Source organism: Monopterus albus, unplaced genomic scaffold, assembly GCF_001952655.1.
Source record: "Monopterus albus unplaced genomic scaffold, M_albus_1.0 scaffold218.1, whole genome shotgun sequence".
NCBI lineage: Eukaryota > Metazoa > Chordata > Actinopteri > Synbranchiformes > Synbranchidae > Monopterus > Monopterus albus.
In genome coordinates this window covers 763933-781994 of record NW_018128098.1, presented here as the reverse complement: position 1 = coordinate 781994, position 18062 = coordinate 763933, and the positions used below count along the sequence as shown (strand labels likewise).

The following is an 18062-nucleotide window of genomic DNA, read 5'->3' as shown; positions in this document are numbered from 1 at the left end:
TTAAGGTAAGCTATCTACAACAACAGAACACAGAATTGGTTAGCAACGTTGTTCAACTAATTAAAAGTAGTTGGAAAGCTACACAAGTCACGTGACTCGCTACCGTTCTTGACCCCTCGCTGTTACAACCTTTCTATCTTAAGGGCTCTGCAAACCAACTATGAAAAATCTACTGGGAGAACAGTCGAACGTCTTCCTTCTACTGTACTGTTAAATTCTTAAGCACGTTTTCTGAAACACTGAGGCCACATATATGTATGTTGGAACTCCAAAGTGTTCTAAATCGAGTAAATAAATAAATAAGACATTATGAAATAACTAACTAGCAATACAGACAATTTTATAATATGACCATGAAATTGAAAAACATAAAAGATAAATCTGTTTATTATTTGAAATGATTATCTTGCCATGCTTGTTTTGTAATGGCAGATTTTATTACAGACACCCTTTATTTATTCTAATCAGTTTTTATTTCAAAATGTCATTTTTCCAAAGTTGGCTTTTATTTTACAGTGCAGTTTTCTACTATGTTCTTTTTATTTAATTAGCCTGTGCCTTTTTTCACTGTCTTTTTAACCATCTTCGCTCATGACTTAATACACCAATAGATTTAATAGGAGGACTGCATTTAGTGAAAGCATTGCCTGAGTTAAACAATCTACAAACTAAATTGTACACTTTGTCAATAATAATGGGAAAGCTAGCACAGATTAAACACCAGCAATATAACCTATTTAACCAAACAAACAACTCTGAAAAACAGCACAAAAGCAACTTTAAAAGAAGGCCTTGTGATGTTTATTGCAGCACTGTTTGAGAATATTCTTAGAATTAAGCCATAGTTGATCATCAAAATCATGAAAATTTACATCACTTACAGTAAATTAAAAAACCAAGAAATTAAAAAACAAACAAGCAAGCAAAAATGGAATGCCACCATCACATTTCCCATCAAAATAAGCATTCTAGTGATTGTTCTGTAATATTATGAATAATTTGAATGGCCTCAATTTAGCAAATTCACACATACATAGCAGGAAAACCTAATAGCACAATGAGCAGTTGACACAACTGTAAAAACAACTCTAAATAGATGTGTTAGGTTTGAATTAGCATGTGCATTCAGATGACCTCTGACAGTTTCCAGCAACTCACTGAGCCAGGCAATGATTGCAGTTATATTTTGGCAACACTAAAATGATTATGGCATTAAATACTGAGCTTGAATCGAAAACACTGAGTCGCTTTTATAAGAAGTTTCTGGCAGGTATGTTTCTTTGAGACATAATTTCAGTGATAATTAGTAGGCTGGCTATTTTTTGATTAAGTGTTTTGTGTATAAAATATCAGAAATTCATTAGGGATCACAATTTCTTTCTAGTGTTTGGAAAAATCTAGTTAGATTTATTCTTACTGCATGAAAAGATAAAGCTCATAGAAAAAATATAATGTAAGAAACATCAGAGGTGAAACAAAAACTGTCTAAGTTGAACTTATATGTAATAATCAGCCAATATGTTTGCTATATCAAGACCAGTAGAGTTATAAAACAAAACCAAGCTAGTAAATACTCCAGGTGAGGTGGCATGATTTTCTATGAAATTTCAGTCCCCTGCTCCTGAAGAGGTAATTCACTCTGGGCCTCTTTGCTTTTCCCTGGCGCCTTCTTCTTGGAGCCCTTTTTCCTGCAGGTGTACAGTAAATATGAAGATAATTTTCTATAAGTAATGTCATTGCTTTTTAGATGTAGTCTGCCACCATTTTTTTATTGTAAAAGACTAAGAAAAATTGTCTTACTTTGACTTAACGATAAAGACAATCACAGTTATGAGGATAGCGGTAATAATGACAGCAAGCAGAACTCCACAGATGATTGCTGTTAAAGGGCACAACATTGCAAAAGATGATGATTTATGTAAATAATTAGATAATAAATAATAAACTATATAACAATATTTTTACACAGATAGTTGCAGCTAGTTAGAACCTGATACATGCTGTGTTAAAAACAGGCAGGACTAAAGCAAACCAACAAAATGGCATCTGTTCTACTCACATTATTACTTTTGAAATAAGAAAGAATTCAAACTATACTGTAAATTAAGATTGTGCAACTTGTCATGGCTTTTAGCTTAAAGCTAAGCTGAATTCATTATTTCTGCTTACCAACAGGTGTGTCATGTTCAGTTTCCTCCTCTGCATCACCATCGTCTTCAACATGTTAAAAAAGATGATTAAATGTGCCCAGTTTTTGACGTGTCATTACTCACTCATTATTTTTTTAAAACATGCAGTTATGTATTTATATATTAATGTGTATAATTATCAGCAGCTGTGTACAGTGTACAGAGAGATTTGTGCTCACCACGGATGCCAAAACAGGTGGTGTTGCAGATACGATAGCTGTCAAATCTGTTTCCATTTCCGATGCATCCAGACCAAAGGAATGTTATGCATTTTTGATGAATAGGATCATAGAAGAATTTCACTGCATTACCATTACATTCACCTATGGCCTTTTTAAAGTGACAAGCTTGGGATTCTGCAAAGAGAAAATATCATCATCATTATTACAAGTAGTAATACCTGCAGTTGCATTTAATAATAGTAGTCACATAACAACACAAATGCTATTGAATATGTATGAGCTGCTTGGATACAGTCTGGTCAGAATGCAAAATTTCCAAAATTTCATCCATCAGGGTGTGAAAGCATTGGGTGTATTCTTTCACAATTGTGTTTGTCAGTCCTGCTCTTTTACCACTTGGTGGTGTATTGCTAATATGCAATTATGACACAAGACTTTCCTTCAGCATCAGAAGAAACACAATAAATATGTGTAAAAGAATTATGAAAAAGTAAAACTTAAAGTTGTATGTGTACATTCCATCAACACAAAAAATAGCATTAACACCAATAAGTGATTAACCTGCTCTTCCGCAGGCATAACACAGGGATCCCTGCCTATAATCTGGTTGTCAGATGACTCAAGAAGGTTTCTTTTTGTCCGTTGTGATAGTGGAGGCTTGATGATGATATAGTGATTCCTTTCATGGACTTCTAGGCCATTAAACTCTATCTCATTGGCCAGTTGATTATTCCAAAGTCATCCGAAAGCAGCCAGGAATAAGAATGTTTTTTTAGTCTGGGTTCAGCTACTTTAGGCATGAGACATTGTGCATATTTAAAACTGACGGTTAGTGGTTAAACTAAATGAATGAGTACATTAATTCTCTGTCCCTATAAATTCATAAAGTCATCTTACCATCCATGGGGTAGATTTTCTCTGCGTTGGCAGAGCAATTTCTAATGCATTGTTTCTCATTTGCAAAGCGGTTGGCATTTCCTCCTCTGCCTTTGTATATGAAAGGATTGCACCGGTCTTTGGTGGCATTGTAATAAAAGGAGAAGGTGAACCCTTCACCATCGCCCTCATTCTGGGGCAAATGACAGAAATCTGTTGGATGATAAAAACAAACTGTATGTTAGAAAAATTTTATTTGCAAAAAGTTTAAGGTGGCACTTTGGTTTTCAAGCAATTCATATACTATTTCAGAATACTGTTGGCTAATCATCAACAAATACCAGTAATCTTGTAATTAATATTTAACTAACCTCATCACCAGAGACCCACTCCCTGTTTTTATGACAGCAATAAAAACCTAATTTATGGTACGTTTTCAGTCCTCCCGCCCTTAGTTCACTCACAGGAAGTGGTTTCAAATGGTTCTTTTACCCAAAATACACTTGATTTTGGAGGGAAACTACTGTAACTAACTGGGTATTCCTTCCTGGATGCTCAAAATCCAGGCTTTCCCAAGGAGATGAAGTTACAGGATGAAGGTTTCAATTCATCATGCATATAGCTGTCAGGCTCAGACAGCGATGATCTCAGCATTTAAAGGTTTGGAATTATAGAGGAAGGAATTGTCCATTCAGCTTAGCAAAGTCGTTAGCGGTGTGTAAATAACATTTCCAGGAGAGTAAATACCATCTTTTCCTCTTTGGTCACAGGTAAAGATAATCATTGTTGGCTTCAGTCACAAGTTACAGCATAAACATAAAGTCAGTACAAAAGGTAAAATACAATTACATCCTACTAGGAGATGCAGTCTAGACTTGTATAATGAGCAGTGTTTTTTTCTGTCACGTCTATTGATTTCTGATTGAACTTCTTCTTTTTGCGTTATCACACAGAAAGATGCAGGCATCATGCGTATACTGTGTATGAGTCAGCCAATAGTTTATGTAGTCTAGTTAGTCCCCATGTCACAGAAAAACTGAGAGATCTAAGTGCCAATGTAACCGCCACATTGCTCTTAAAGGCCTAAAGGTGAGGCTTATTTGCTTGCTAAAGTTTCAGTGCAACTAAAAGATTATATATAAGTGAGAGACATGGATCAATAATAAACAAACTATGTAAAACAATAAAAAACAGATTGATGTACCTGGAATCTTTGAATAGCTGACGTGGAATGTGGTAAAAGCAAAGCCCCAAAACAGCAGGTGCTTCATCTTGCTGATTGTCTTTGTGCTGTCTTTCCTGAACCGAATGAGTGAAGGTTGTAAACTACAGTGAAGTGGGTTGTCATTACTGACCTTTAGACTGACACATCCATAATGGTGACACCTTCAACCGAAACAACTGCTAACAGGGGGATAGACGTCTTCTTCTTTTTTATCCTTTATGGCAGGGAAGAAGTCGCAAATTCTTATATTATAGTAGATATTTATTCCACATACAGTGCTCATTGTGCAGTAGCATATCATAATGCTGTTACTGTTGAGTGTTATGTTTGAAACATCTGCATATTTGTTTATTAATGGCTTTAAATATATTGCCAGAAAGTGCACATATTCCCAAGCCTCTTTCAGGGAATATTATGTTATACATGATACTGCAATAGCAGCAACATATACAATAATGGATAGGTTAGTGTACTGCAGTTATGTTGTAGATAGGTTATTTCATTGTTTTGGAGCTCATGCTGAGACATATAATTCAAAAGTGAGATTAACTGAATCCCAAATACAACTTAACCTTTTAGAGAGGGATTGAATGGAGAGAATTTTTAGTCTAGTCAAATCCCACCTGGCACAGAGCTACGTCAGAGAGTTGCTCCATCTCCATCTCTCACTGTCATCTTTAAGGTGTAACAATCCTCATCTAGAATTTGTAAATAGGACTGTGATGGATGCATAGATAGATAGATAGATGTTTATACCTTTCAGAAGGTGCACAAAGGAGAAGACAAGCATTTAGTGCATTTTTTGTAATGTAACCTGCATGTCTCCAGGCAATGGATCACTGCATTTCAGTGTCACGTGTTTTGACTTTTTTAATCAAAAATGGTGACCTCACAGTTTATTGATGCAGTTTTTGATAGTGACAAAACATATGTCACTCAGTCAAGCAAACAAAAGTTGCAGCACCTTTCTAAACCAGCGCTAAGCTTCACAATAAAAGAGAACAAAACAAGCAATAAAAACACCTGCACATGTGCGCGCCGCATGTCACAGGTCTGAGTCCTTAATGAGTGGCTTCTCTTGGACGCGGTCGCCGCTGTGGAGCTGCTGCTCTTCGGTGACCAAATGACTCTGGAAGCAGCTTTTGTTGTTGCTCTGACGTCAGTGCGAGCTACAATGAAACCGCCAACATGAGTATAAAAGCCGGTTTGGAAGCTGGAACTCTGGCGCCCCAGACTCCTGTACGCAGCGGGTGGACATCAGAGCCGAGGGGATCAACATGCACTTTCTGAGCTTCAGAGCCACCACATTACTACAGCTGACATTCCTCACTGTATACGGTAGGACTGAGTGCAGAAAGTAGCCTGTTAGAATGAACTGTAAAAGCTTTGGATGCTCGTTGAGAGGACAAGGGGTGAGGGGAATGGCTCTACTGCAAGATACTTGGGGCATTTAACACTTACAGGGTCTCTGTGGCATTTAGCCATCCACCTGCACAAGAGTGTGACATGACATGTGACCATTTCTGAGATTAATAGTTTGGATACATGTTTTCAAACTGTTTGTTAAATTTCTAGGTTTATTGTGTTGTATCATTAATGTGTAAAATTGTGTGTCTGTTAAATAAACGCACAGTAGGGTGCATTTTTTCTGCCTGTTTCAGGTGCCAAGTGGACATATATTGGTAAGTATGCTAATATTCTTATAGGAATTCCTCACAGTGTCAGTTGTAGATCAAAAAAGGAGACAAATTTCATTTTTGATATATGTGCACTTATATTGGTCACTTAAATCAGCACAAACTGAGTGTTAGAATTCGATTTGATTTGATGTAACTCTCTGACACGCAATAACTGAGTTGGAGATGTACTTGTTGTTCTGCCCCACAGCAGCGCTTTGATCAAGCAGTGCCAAATAGTAAGACAAACACGATAACAGCATCAAATTCAGTGATCAAATGGACCTATCTTTGACCCTCAAAGACAAATAATGCTGATATAATTGTAGAGTTCATTACAGAATCTACAATTACAGTATTACTGACTTTGTCTTCTGCCTTAAGGTCTAAATGCAGGGATGTCTTGAACCATAATAACTATCTTTTATGTAAACTGTGCTCAGAATATGACAACTTGTCATTGTGTCACTGCTTCTCAACAGGCCTAAATGTTAAAATCCATTAAGTAGGCAGGTGCAGAAAATTGATATAATTTTTCTTCAGATAAAAATATTGCTCCAACTTACTGTTTTCCTTTTAACTTAACTTTTGAATGTGCCAATACGTTCACTTATGTACGCTGAAGATGAATAAGAAAAGAGGCCAGGTGGACTTCCTCCTCACCAGTCAAACCCCCTAAAGTCTTTATCATTGTAGTGGAATGCAATGGTATGATAACTATCTCAGAAAATATAATGGTTTCACAGTTTACATAAGTAAAAGTACTAATATCACACTGTAAGAGTAGCCTACTCTGTTACAAAAAGTTACTAATGTTAAGTAAAAGCATTAACACAAAACATGTGTTAAGTATTAAAACTATTAGTACAGACACCCTAATGAGAGACACCCTCCTGCCAGCTGACATCACTACAAACTGCATGACTTGTTCTGTAAATGTGGTCATTTTCAGTGTCCTGTGCTTTACAGAAACCTCTCATTTGAAGAGAGACAGCATTCTCACTGCCTTTCACCACAAATACCAGCCTGGTTCTCACTCTCACTGCTTTAAGGGTCATGAGCAAAGCCACGAGCCTCTCCCGTGCCACCGTGTACATACTGTAGATGATAATAATACTTCATTTTGGTTCTAGATCAAATGTTCCGTCAGCCAGGATAAGCCCTGGCCCTCTTTGGAGCGATCTCCTATTGACTTTCACACTAGTTTGCTCATGTGGCCTTTAGGTTGGAACATTTGTATATATTTGAAAAGACATGCAACATATCCCATTGCGATGTTAGACATGTATCACTACTACAGCTTTGACATGACTTAGAATATGGAGTATGTAGCACCACTATGCTGTATATGGATACTGTGAAAATTACATTTGGGCTACATTAAGATGTAAACATCCCCCATAAGTGTTAATGATATATACTGATGCTGTTGCAGGGCCAGATGGACAGCACCATTGGTCCAAGCAGTATCCATACTGTGGTGCAGCGTTCCAGTCTCCAGTTGACTTCATGCCAGAGCTTCTAAGGTTCAACTCAACTTTACGTCCCATTGAGGTTCACAACTACAACCTGTCACCCAGTGAGCAGCTCACCCTTAGAAACAGTGGACATTCTAGTAAGTATAAATCATCACTGGTATCCACAACCACTATTTAAAATGCCATTTGTACTTTAAAACGGTTGCATCACAGGTAACACAGCTGTTTGATGAGTCCAAATAAACAAACAGCACCATTTTTTGTTTGGCTTGGAATCTAGAAATTGTTCAAGACAAACCGAGACACTAGTCACTATATTCATCCGATGGCCTCAGGTAAACATGGAGGAGTCAGATCTCGCTGTAGACACCTAATTTACAGATCACCCTAAAGAAAATGATAGGACAGTGTTCTTTCTACATCTGCCACAGCAATTTTCCATGATCACTCTTATTATCGTTGATGTTTTTAACCAATGAGCTACATGTTTAGTCTGGGAAAATAGGAGCAGGGATAAGTCATATGCTCTGCTTCTGTTGGGTCTGATGCATCTTAACAACTTAACAATATTTATAACAGAGTCTTAAATACTAGACCGTAGTGTGACAGAAAACTATTTTGATGACTTAGAATATGATTATCCATTCATTCATTCTGCCGTGTTTGATGACAAGAAGCAATATTGGTCAGAAACCTAACTTAAAGTAGTACAGGTTTATTTACTTTCCTTCAAATCGCTTTAGGTCCAATGTAGAAATTATGGTATATGAGGATTTTCAATGGCAGCTGCTGTGTAGCTGAACATGCACATCATGTTTGCCTGGTGTTGGTGGCGTTTGAATTGGTGTAATATCTGCGTAAGGAAAATGTAAGCCATTGACAAGAGTGCAAAGATCATTCAAATGCTTGTGTGTGCATGCCTGATGGGTTCTAATGCCACAAACATTGGCATCATCAGCGTGATGTGTGTCCGTAATAAGCTGACAAAGGTCCTTCACTTGGAAAACGCCCTGCATCACGCGGCAACAAAGTCTCTTTAATGTAACTACACAGCTTTTGCAAAAGCACTTTGAGAGTACAGAATGAGTCACACTGGTTTCCTCACTTCAGATAAAGTTAAAGTGGATATTTCATGATCTGCTGATGTTAACTTAAGTATCCCCTACTTATGTTGCTTATCTGTGCTGGGGTTTCATGTCTTTTGATCCACAGTACAAATGTCCTTGCCCCCCAAAATGTACATCTCCAGCCTGCCTTATCGCTACACTGCTGCTCAGCTTCATTTCCACTGGGGCACTTCCATCACACCTGCAGGCTCCGAGCACATGGTGAACACTAAGCAGTATGCAGCAGAGGTAAACACAGCAAACAGCACCCACACAGTACTGATGTAAAAGGTGGTGGTGGTGGAATGTAACTGATTAGTTATTAGTGTTTGAGGTTAATAGTCTCTTCATCTAAACGGGTCTTTTGCTCATCCGCAGCATCAGACAAAGGATCTCTAGCTCCAGACAAATGATTTATTACTTTCTGATTTCAACCTGTGACATCTGACTGGCAGACAAATCAGCGGCACTGACACCCTTCAAGGCACATGAACACTGCTCAAACTGAACAAACTCCCAAAAACTCTGCATGTGCAGATTATTGTTCCAGTGTTTTGACAGGGTAGCTGACATTCAGTTTATAGTTCCCATCAGACAGCATCAGACAATGCTTATTGTGCATTTTTTACTTTGTTGTTTAATTGAAAGTACACTTTAGTGCTTGTATGATATTTTTCATGATTAAAGAGATTTAGTGTTTTTTGTACTAATCTACTGAGATTATAAAAAGAGCACCGTTTTTTAAAATAAATAATCTCTTTACCAATCAAATTAGCATATTTTGTCACATACTTGCACATGCAGAAAGGCAAAGACATAATTTCAGTGAACCTCAGAAAGTAAAGTATGTCAACATGCCTTATTTCTGAAGGATTTAAAGGGATTAGAGAGCCAGACTATTGTGTGCTTTGGTTTTTAACCATCTTTAGAAAGGAGCTGGCTGCCTGTATTGTGCAATATGTCAAACCCTGTAAGCAGTTTTAGGCCCTAGTTTACTGTGGTCCTTTAAGGAAGCGAGAAGATCTGACTGGAACATTTAACATTTAAAGTTCCATTTATGATATAAATAAAAATATGACTCTTTTTATATAATTTTGTGTCAGTGAAATTACAGCAGTTGAGATGGTGTGATGTTATGTGACCATGCCTCAGCTGCAGCAGAGCCACATATGAGGTGCTGTGGTTTGACCCAAGTTTCTGGGTGGACACGTCGAGCGCCTGAATCTTTTCAAGTCTCTCCAGTCTCCAGAACCGCAGTTCCTTGATGACATGTTTTGTGTGAGGAGTGGAATGATGGGGAATTGAACATTTCCCAAAAAAACTGCAAATGTCTGCCCAAGACAGACCAAAGTCTGTGAATACAGTTTAGTCATATTTATCCAGAGTGACCAAGATGCCTTTATGTTGCTCTGAACACACAGCAACATCACCAAAACCTCTGATAGGGTGGTATTTATTTATTTATTTTTATATTTATGTGATGAAATAGACCACCCATTGTTTCTTTTCTTCTTCTTTAGATAACATTAGATAATCATAGCACTCTTTTGATGCACGTTTTCTCCATTTTTCTCCAGTTGACTAGCTTTGGAGTTGTTACAAATGCTATTTTTGTTGTGTTTATTCCACAGGGTCTTGAGGTATTTTTCTTTTTCTTCCCAGATGCATGTAGTACACTTCAATTCAGACAAGTACTCCAACATGGCCATGGCGATAGACAAATCTGACGGCCTGGCTGTGCTGGGCGTCCTGATTGAGGTGAGGCTCTCTCAGTGGGGACAGTGATCTGTGATTATCTGTAGATCAGAACCATCTCATTATGTTTTTCATACAGATTGGGGAGTTCAATCCAGCCTTTGAACAATTTCTAATGTTCATCAATGGTGTCAAATACAGAAGTGAGCCATTTACAGATCATCTTTTATACTCTAGTCATATTAAATATATGTTATGAGCATGAGTAGTTCGGTGCATCCTTTGCTGGAATTGGGGTCATTATCTCCAAATCTGATGTGGCCATTATCGATTTTATTCTGATGTACATGGTTGTTAAAGAGTCACAAAATACTTCTGTTTATATTTAACCTACAGATCAGAGAGTGCGTGTGCCTGGTTTCAACATCAGGGCGCTGCTGCCTGCACGTCTGGATGAGTATTATCGCTATGACGGGTCACTGACGACTCCTCCATGCTATCCCAGTGTTCTGTGGACAGTGTTCAGGGATCATGTAACAATATCTCACAAACAGGTTTGTCATCACTTCAAGTAATTTTTTAAAAGCAGAATTGATATTAGATATTAAAGAAATAAGGTGATGTTAGACTGATGTTGAATTGATTTTAATATAACCTGTCCCTTGTATTTAAACTTAATTGATTTGTAAAAAATCTGCACATAATATACAGTACTTTTGTTTTGTTGTGTCTTCCCAGTTTATGACTCTGGCAACGTCCCTCTACTCCTCCCATGCCCAGGACTCAGTCCCTTTGCCTATGAACGGCAACTTCAGGAAAACGCAGCCTGCCGACAGCCGAGTTATCCTGGTATCTTTTAAGGAGGGTAAGTGTGGTCTTCAAAATGGGCTTGCTTTATTGTTGGAGCATGAATGCAAAGTTCACATAAATGACCTAGCCTCTGCACTGCTTTACACATGGCTGAAAGACAGGTTTAGATGGTGTGGAGGCATTTTTTTCTTCTGCAAAACACACGGCTGTCACATTGACTTTGGCTTGTATGGTTATCACCTGCTTACGTATTTGATGATGTCATTCTCAGTCATCTTTATAGTTGATTGACTTTGATACACTCGTTGGAATCTATACACATCACATTAACCATTCCTCTGCATACTGAGAACATCTGCAGACCTTACATAATTCTTTAAGGGCTTACTTTTATGTGGTTGGCTGGTTTACAACACTGTTTGCTATGTAGGTCCATACAGTATAGTGCTGCCTGCTTTCCTCATTTCCGTTGCTTCCCTCTCAGAGCTACACTTTTCTAATGGCCTGTGTTTTGACATGGCAGCATGGAATCCTCTGCTATTAGCTTTCATGAGCAGCATTTAGCAAGCAGTGGCTTGTGCTTTTAGTTTATCACTGCAGGCAGTACTGTTGCATACTGGGTGTGAAGGCCCAATGCTATTCCAAGAAGTATCCCACGGCCTGGGATGTTTAACAAGCTGGCTCTGTGTCTGATGCAGGCAGAGGACTTCATAGCACTCTTACATTCACATCTCCGCAAATGAGGAAACAAATTGTTCAGCAGCTGCTAGCTGGTGACCTAGCAGATCTGGCCGATGAAGGGCTCTATCAACTCCTACCAAGTGGCTCAGAGAGGCTCCGTGCCGGCAAGAGGAAAGAACAGGAGAATCAGCTGAGTGAGACACCGGCCAAGTCTAAACAACAAACGCTGAATCCATCTCTGTCAAAGAAGAGCCAGGCCAACCGCACTGTGGGAAAGTCACAGCTGGCTGAAGATGTGCTGTGCTACATCTCGCTGCAGCAGAGAGTGTCCAAGCAGCTCAAACAGCCCCACACTGAGAGCCAGCTGGTTCACGCTCTCAGAGATGCAGTTTTCCCTCAGAGCCCAGGACAGAATAGGGTAAATCAATCCTCTCTGGATTGTCAGGAAGTCTCTGTCAAAGAAGAGCCAGGCCAACCGCACTGTGGGAAAGTCACAGCTGGCTGAAGATGTGCTGTGCTACATCTCGCTGCAGCAGAGAGTGTCCAAGCAGCTCAAACAGCCCCACACTGAGAGCCAGCTGGTTCACGCTCTCAGAGATGCAGTTTTCCCTGAGCTCAACCTCAAAAGCTACCTGGACTGCAAATCAGATTTAGCCATCCCCACTATCAGACATATTCTCCATGAACGGCCGACAGAAGAGGATTTAGAGTTGGATCACTCTCTGACAAAAGCCTTGATGAATGGGAAGAAGACTTCCACAGCGATCAAGAAACGTGTGCCAGCGACTAACCATGGCGGTGTCTCCCCTGTTACTGTTCCCAGGAAACCACCAAACCTGGGTTATCCACATCCTTGGCTTTTGCCAATGGAGTGGGAAGACTAGAGAGATTCCTGCCACAGTTGAAACTCACATTATGTCACTTTCAATAGCAGATAACTGCAATATGGGTCACAGTTCCAAACCATACCTTTCCTTCCTCTGACTAATCGTTCTCACAAACATATTTATTATTAAGTTATTCCTTCTAGATTGCGTACAGAATTATAATTTCTATCAGAAAAGACTGTAGTAGGAGGTAACTTACTGTAGTTATGTTTTTTGCAGCCTCACTTTTTCTTTTTTTTAATTTATTCTGGAACAATCTTAATATGTAGTTTGTTGTCTTGAAAATGCGCAAAAATGACAAACTTTGTCATAATGGGCTTGCATAGCTTTGTCTTGCCATATTAAAAACATATAACCACATTTTATATGCTTGTAAATCTATTGTTATTCCTATTCTGCATCAAGATACATATAGTACATAAAATATCTGGCAAGGAACAAGTATAGCATTGTACAGCATGCCATGTTCAGTTAACTAGTATGGTAACTGAGTCTCTCTACTAGAATTATTGGTGTGCACAATGTAGAGATGCAGCTTAAGCAAAAGAATTTGCAAGAGCTTCTCTTGTTGTTTGTACTTCCCTTCAATTTACTATTTACAGCATTTAAACAAACACAAGGAAGGATTTTCAATAAAAGCTTTATATATGAATTATGTACTTCCTTAGTGCATTTTCCCTTTTTCTCTGAACTTACAAAACTGGTATTACATAAAGTGTATTTTCTCTGTCAGCTTAATCCTTTGCAGTGTCACAGGAACTTTCCAACACACCTTGGGCAAAACATAGGGAACCAGTATGGATAGAGAGACCTGCTGTGATATTTAACTTTTATACTTTTATATTTCTACTTATGTTTGCAAACGTGTGTAAGGATTTGAGCTGCAGTTTTTAGAAGAAGAGATAAGAAGAAAAGAAATTGCCCGTGTCATAACCAGGTTTGAGAATATTTTAGACCACTGAGGCTCTTCTGAGCTTTGGTCTTTTGTATCCAGTGGAAACTGTACTTATACTGTCCAGCTCCAGGATCTTGTTGGAACTGAAGCGATTTTGAACAAGAGCTCAACTACTGGAATTTCAGCAGTCAAGTAATGTTTTTGGCAGTTGAGATGTACTCTACAGTATGTATATAATCAAAATGCTGGAAAACACTAAGAAAAAACTTTTATAGTTTAAGGGTTTATTTCATATATCTATACAATAGGGATTTTATCAGATATATGTACCTACAAATATGACCTATACCTATACAAAAGGGCTTGTTTCTCAGATGACAGACTTTGAAGTTATGATTTCATTTCCCTCATGTTTGTTTAACAATTTTTCTTTCAGTTGGACCACATTTGAAGTGTTCGTTCCCATATGAATTTCATTGTTACCTTCTTTTCTCTTTTTTCTTTGCTACTCAGCTGATCTATCTTGGATGATCACTGGTATGTCACTTTTGTACATTTTCTACATATACTCTTTCCTTTTTTCACATATATTGTCCTCAGCTTCATCTCTACATGTCGGTCACAAACACCAGGTTTTCTCTTGTAACATAAAAATTGAAATGACCCTTTTTCCTGTCTGCAGTTAATTCAGTTTATTAGTTAATAAAATCGTGGCTTTAACTTCAAAGTTGATCAATTAACAAACAAAACCCTTATTAGAATGAATGTACAGTGCATATTGTGTAAAGTAACACACGGTACAGCACTGGTACTGTAGCAACGTAACAACATAACAAATACTGTTTACGTTAAAACTATGCCTGAACAAGAGAATGTTTTAATTTACAATAATTTATTCCCCCTTACATTTTTAAACTATAGTGTATACACACAAGCAACCTCACATACATGAAATGAAAACAGAGAAAAAACACTGCAAGACCGCAGTTTTAACAGAATCATTTTGTTGGTCCATGCTCTGCAGGTTTACTGGTTCCCTTACTCGTGGTCTCCACAGTGGGACTTGTTCTCGTTGTCTCTTTAATGTGCTGTCTAGTAAGGAAAAAAAGGTAAGCAAAGGGCAAAATCAACAAAACAAGGCCACAGTTTTGCTTGTTGAAGTCATACTCTGTGAGCCAGACTGTGATGTTTGGTCAGTTGGATGGTTTATAGGATGAAATGGCCAAATCTCACACTTATTAAGTCATTAGTTAAATATGTTTATGCACCAGAGTATGGTGGGTATTTATTTCTGTAAGTTAATGCCACTGAATGTGTCCTGCTTTCACAAAAAGCTCTGTAGAACAGAAACAATAGAAGATAAAATGTGTACAGGCTGGTTGCAGCTTGTCAGTGTCCAGCGTCACTTGTCTTTCTTCAGATGGTCTTCCTGTCATCTCTTCCTCCCTGCTTCTAAAGTAATCCCTTACAGCAAAATATCAGTAACAGCACTTCTCTGTAATCTCGTGTACAAAGGAAATCAACATTTGAAGTGGAAAAAATGAAAAAATTAATCACCTACATCACTTCAACATTTTGCTCAAATATCATTATCTTGATGGCAAAGCAAACCTCAGCAAGAAACTTTAATGGACATAAAAGGAACCTAGAACTGAAGGAAGAGCACGTCAAATAAGACTCCAAATTTTATGTATTTACAGATACAACTACATTCTGACTGACCTATGGTTCTTTTGTTTGTTAGATCTGCCACTGAACAGGACAAAAGCAAAGGTGTGGGATACAAAATTGAAGAGAGAGACGAGTACAGCTCAAGAGTATAACTCAATGTCCAGGATCCACGTATAATGAAAAAGAGCACGCAGCTCTGGGGTTTTGGGAAGCACTCTTTTTTGTTGTTGTGGTTGTTCTCAAGCTGCAGCCTGTCTTATTTTGCTGTGCTGTGGCAGGCACAACATACTAAGCCTCTGTGTTAGATGTTTAAAGGGGTCTTTAATGTTGTATGAATACGTTTTTACAGCAAAAGGAACAGTTGTCCTCCTTTTTTTTATTTGACATGCACTGAGTTTTGTAAGGGGAGCTCCACACAGACCCTTCCAAGCAAACACAGTAAGGCCAGAACTGAACTGATGAGAATCCCAGGTCAAGTTTGACCATAGCTCCCGTTCTCTCAGGCTGTCCCGATCTGGTGGAAAACCCAACCACAGGCCAAACAACAGGGGGACAGGAGTTGTCAGACACCCCTGATGGTAGGGCGGCCTGAGAGGGATGGGCTCTGCTCTGCCCCACTTCCACCAACCCTGTACTTAGAGTGGCTTTATGGATTTTATAATAAAAGGGCGCTTAGCTCCATAGAGACAGAAACACACAGCTCCTACCCTGTGAATAATGCTGAGGAGAAAAAGGCTTCTGTGTTTTCAGGCTGCATGTGGGCTGACCCCTAACCCGTGTCAACTGTTCCGATCACAAGACTAACTCCCCTACGCGCCAGAGAGCCTCTCATTTAGACTGTTCAGTTTTCTGGAAAGTTATTATATCACCACATCATCCTCACAGGGTTTCCCTCTGCCACTGCATTATCTCTTTTGCCTTCATTATATCTATAAATTAGTTTTGAATCTTTTTAGGTGTTTCTTGGTTCATTTTTAGTGTACCCTACATTTGTATGCTTATGGCATAGAAGTTGACAATGGTACAGTAAGCCCAAACATTAGCTACTTATGAGTGATTAAACAGGCTACCTGATAAAATGAAAGTTATTAAATGGTAAAAAGAAGTACAAGGTGAGTGTTTTACCCATCCTCCAGCACCTTTTTCTGTGCATACTTTGCTCCTTGTGGCCTCATATCTCATTGCCACATAAAAAATAAGTGGTAAACTGTTGTGTTGTATTTTTTGTGTCATTGTGTTTTTTTAACTGCTGCTTTGTGTGCAAGTGTAAAATGAATAACCGGTGTTCATAAAAATAAAATATTGGTTATTAAATTTTTCATTGCATGTTTTTTTCATTATGCTTTGCAACTTTCAGTGATGGAAAAATCTAGTAGATCATGCTATCAACAATGACCTGTTTTGACCTTAAATACCCAAACAAACAAACAAATAAAATGGTAAATGGTCTGCACTTATATAGCACTTTTCTACCATACCTGGTATGGTAGAACATACAAAGTGTTTTACAGAATCACCCATCTACCCATTCACACACATGGCAGAGCTGCCGTGCAGGGAGCTGGCCTGACCACCAGGAGCAACTTGGGGTTCAGTTCCTGTCACTTCCAGTATGAAAGCATTTAACAATGTTACCAGTCATTGAACGGTGCTGCCATCTAGCGGCCGGTTGCCGTAAGCGCGGTCACAAAAATGGTTTACTTCCGGGTCTTGTATCAAGCTTTTGACTACAGTATCTTCAATCGTTTGCACTCGCTGTTGTGCAAACTTGCATGTGTTTTTATGCTATTTGTATCATGTATCACCAGCCTGTGCTGAAGAACAGGCGCACTCTCCTCGAGAGAGCCGACAAATTTATCTCTGATGTTTATTTCACAGACAGCAACCTGAGAGGACGGTAAGGATTCAGCTGCGCTGTAACTCAGGTGGACGATCAAGTACAGAGGATCAAACATGCTTATGTTCTGCTGATTCCTGTGCTAGTTTCTGTAGAGAATTGTTAAATATCCAATTCACTCATGTCATGCAAAACAGCAAGTGCTCATCGTGTTGCTGCTCCGTGTTTCTTTGTAGATCACTAGTTGGACATCTGTCTGCAATATATTGTTGGAAAACAAAACAAAACAAAACTGCAAAGTTCGTATGTCATACTTACTAAACGTTCCATAATTTCTGGGCTCTGAAATAAATCACCTAGTGCTCATTCGGTTCTAAAAGATATCATTTTATATATAAAAAAAAATGTCCACATTGCTCATCTGACCACATACTCTATATTTTATGTGTGTGTTGCAAATTGCACATTGTTCAGATCTGGTCAGAATGTGAATGAAAATGTTTTCCCATTTGAGTTTTTTTCTTAATCTAAACTGTGGCTCTAACAGAGGTATTGTCAATTTGTAATTCTGGGCCATAGAAGTAACTTTGACTCATTGGTTTTTCTCTGAAGGCTCTATGCAGACTCTTGCCCGCTAGAATCCCTCACCTCCTTCTTGTGCCCTAAACGGATCACATTCACAGAAGCTTCCAAGCAGAACTTTGTACCTTATAAAGTTGGCGATACCTTTGGACCAACGTACGTAATATTATCAGATTTTATCTCCATTTTTATTCCCTCAATGCTTGGCACTAACCCAAGCTTGATGCTTGTCCAAGGTGGTGGACTTGCTGGTTTAAAGTGATCTTGAATGT

General features: G+C 38.6%; 3 protein-coding genes across 5 annotated transcripts in view; 2 read left to right on the top strand and 1 right to left on the bottom strand.

Moving 5' to 3' along the window:
• Positions 1-526: 526 nt before the first annotated feature.
• LOC109971272 (inter-alpha-trypsin inhibitor) lies at positions 527-4679 on the bottom strand. Of its 3 annotated transcripts, none has more exons than XM_020619407.1 (6): positions 4603-4679; positions 3269-3460; positions 2369-2545; positions 2170-2214; positions 1801-1879; positions 527-1688 (listed from the first exon to the last, which is right to left on the bottom strand). In XM_020619407.1, the coding sequence occupies exons 1-6, from the start codon at positions 4616-4618 to the stop codon at positions 1598-1600; spliced, it is 600 nt and encodes a 199-aa protein (XP_020475063.1). In that variant the 5' UTR covers positions 4619-4679; the 3' UTR covers positions 527-1597. The 3 variants fall into 3 exon arrangements, with proteins under 3 accessions (XP_020475063.1, XP_020475062.1, XP_020475064.1); XM_020619406.1 differs by lacking the exon at positions 4603-4679 and adding an exon at positions 4452-4532; XM_020619408.1 differs by lacking the exon at positions 4603-4679 and adding an exon at positions 3619-3686.
• On the top strand, positions 3821-12802 carry ca12 (carbonic anhydrase XII). The gene is made up of 10 exons (XM_020619378.1): positions 3821-5810; positions 6134-6154; positions 7584-7763; positions 8839-8981; positions 10395-10490; positions 10567-10630; positions 10824-10981; positions 11166-11292; positions 11936-12336; positions 12452-12802. Exons 1-10 carry the CDS (start codon positions 5750-5752, stop codon positions 12800-12802), a joined length of 1602 nt encoding a protein of 533 aa, XP_020475034.1. The 5' UTR covers positions 3821-5749.
• Positions 12803-17030: 4228 nt separating this feature from the next.
• The window catches only part of man2c1 (mannosidase, alpha, class 2C, member 1), an 8307-nt gene continuing 7275 nt past the window's right edge, over positions 17031-18062 (top strand). Inside the window, 3 exon segments of the mRNA XM_020619334.1 lie at positions 17031-17268; positions 17821-17946; positions 18027-18062. The exon segment at positions 18027-18062 is cut by the window's right edge and continues 7 nt beyond it. Of these exon segments, the coding sequence (XP_020474990.1) occupies positions 17144-17268; positions 17821-17946; positions 18027-18062 (287 nt within the window). The 5' untranslated portion in view covers positions 17031-17143.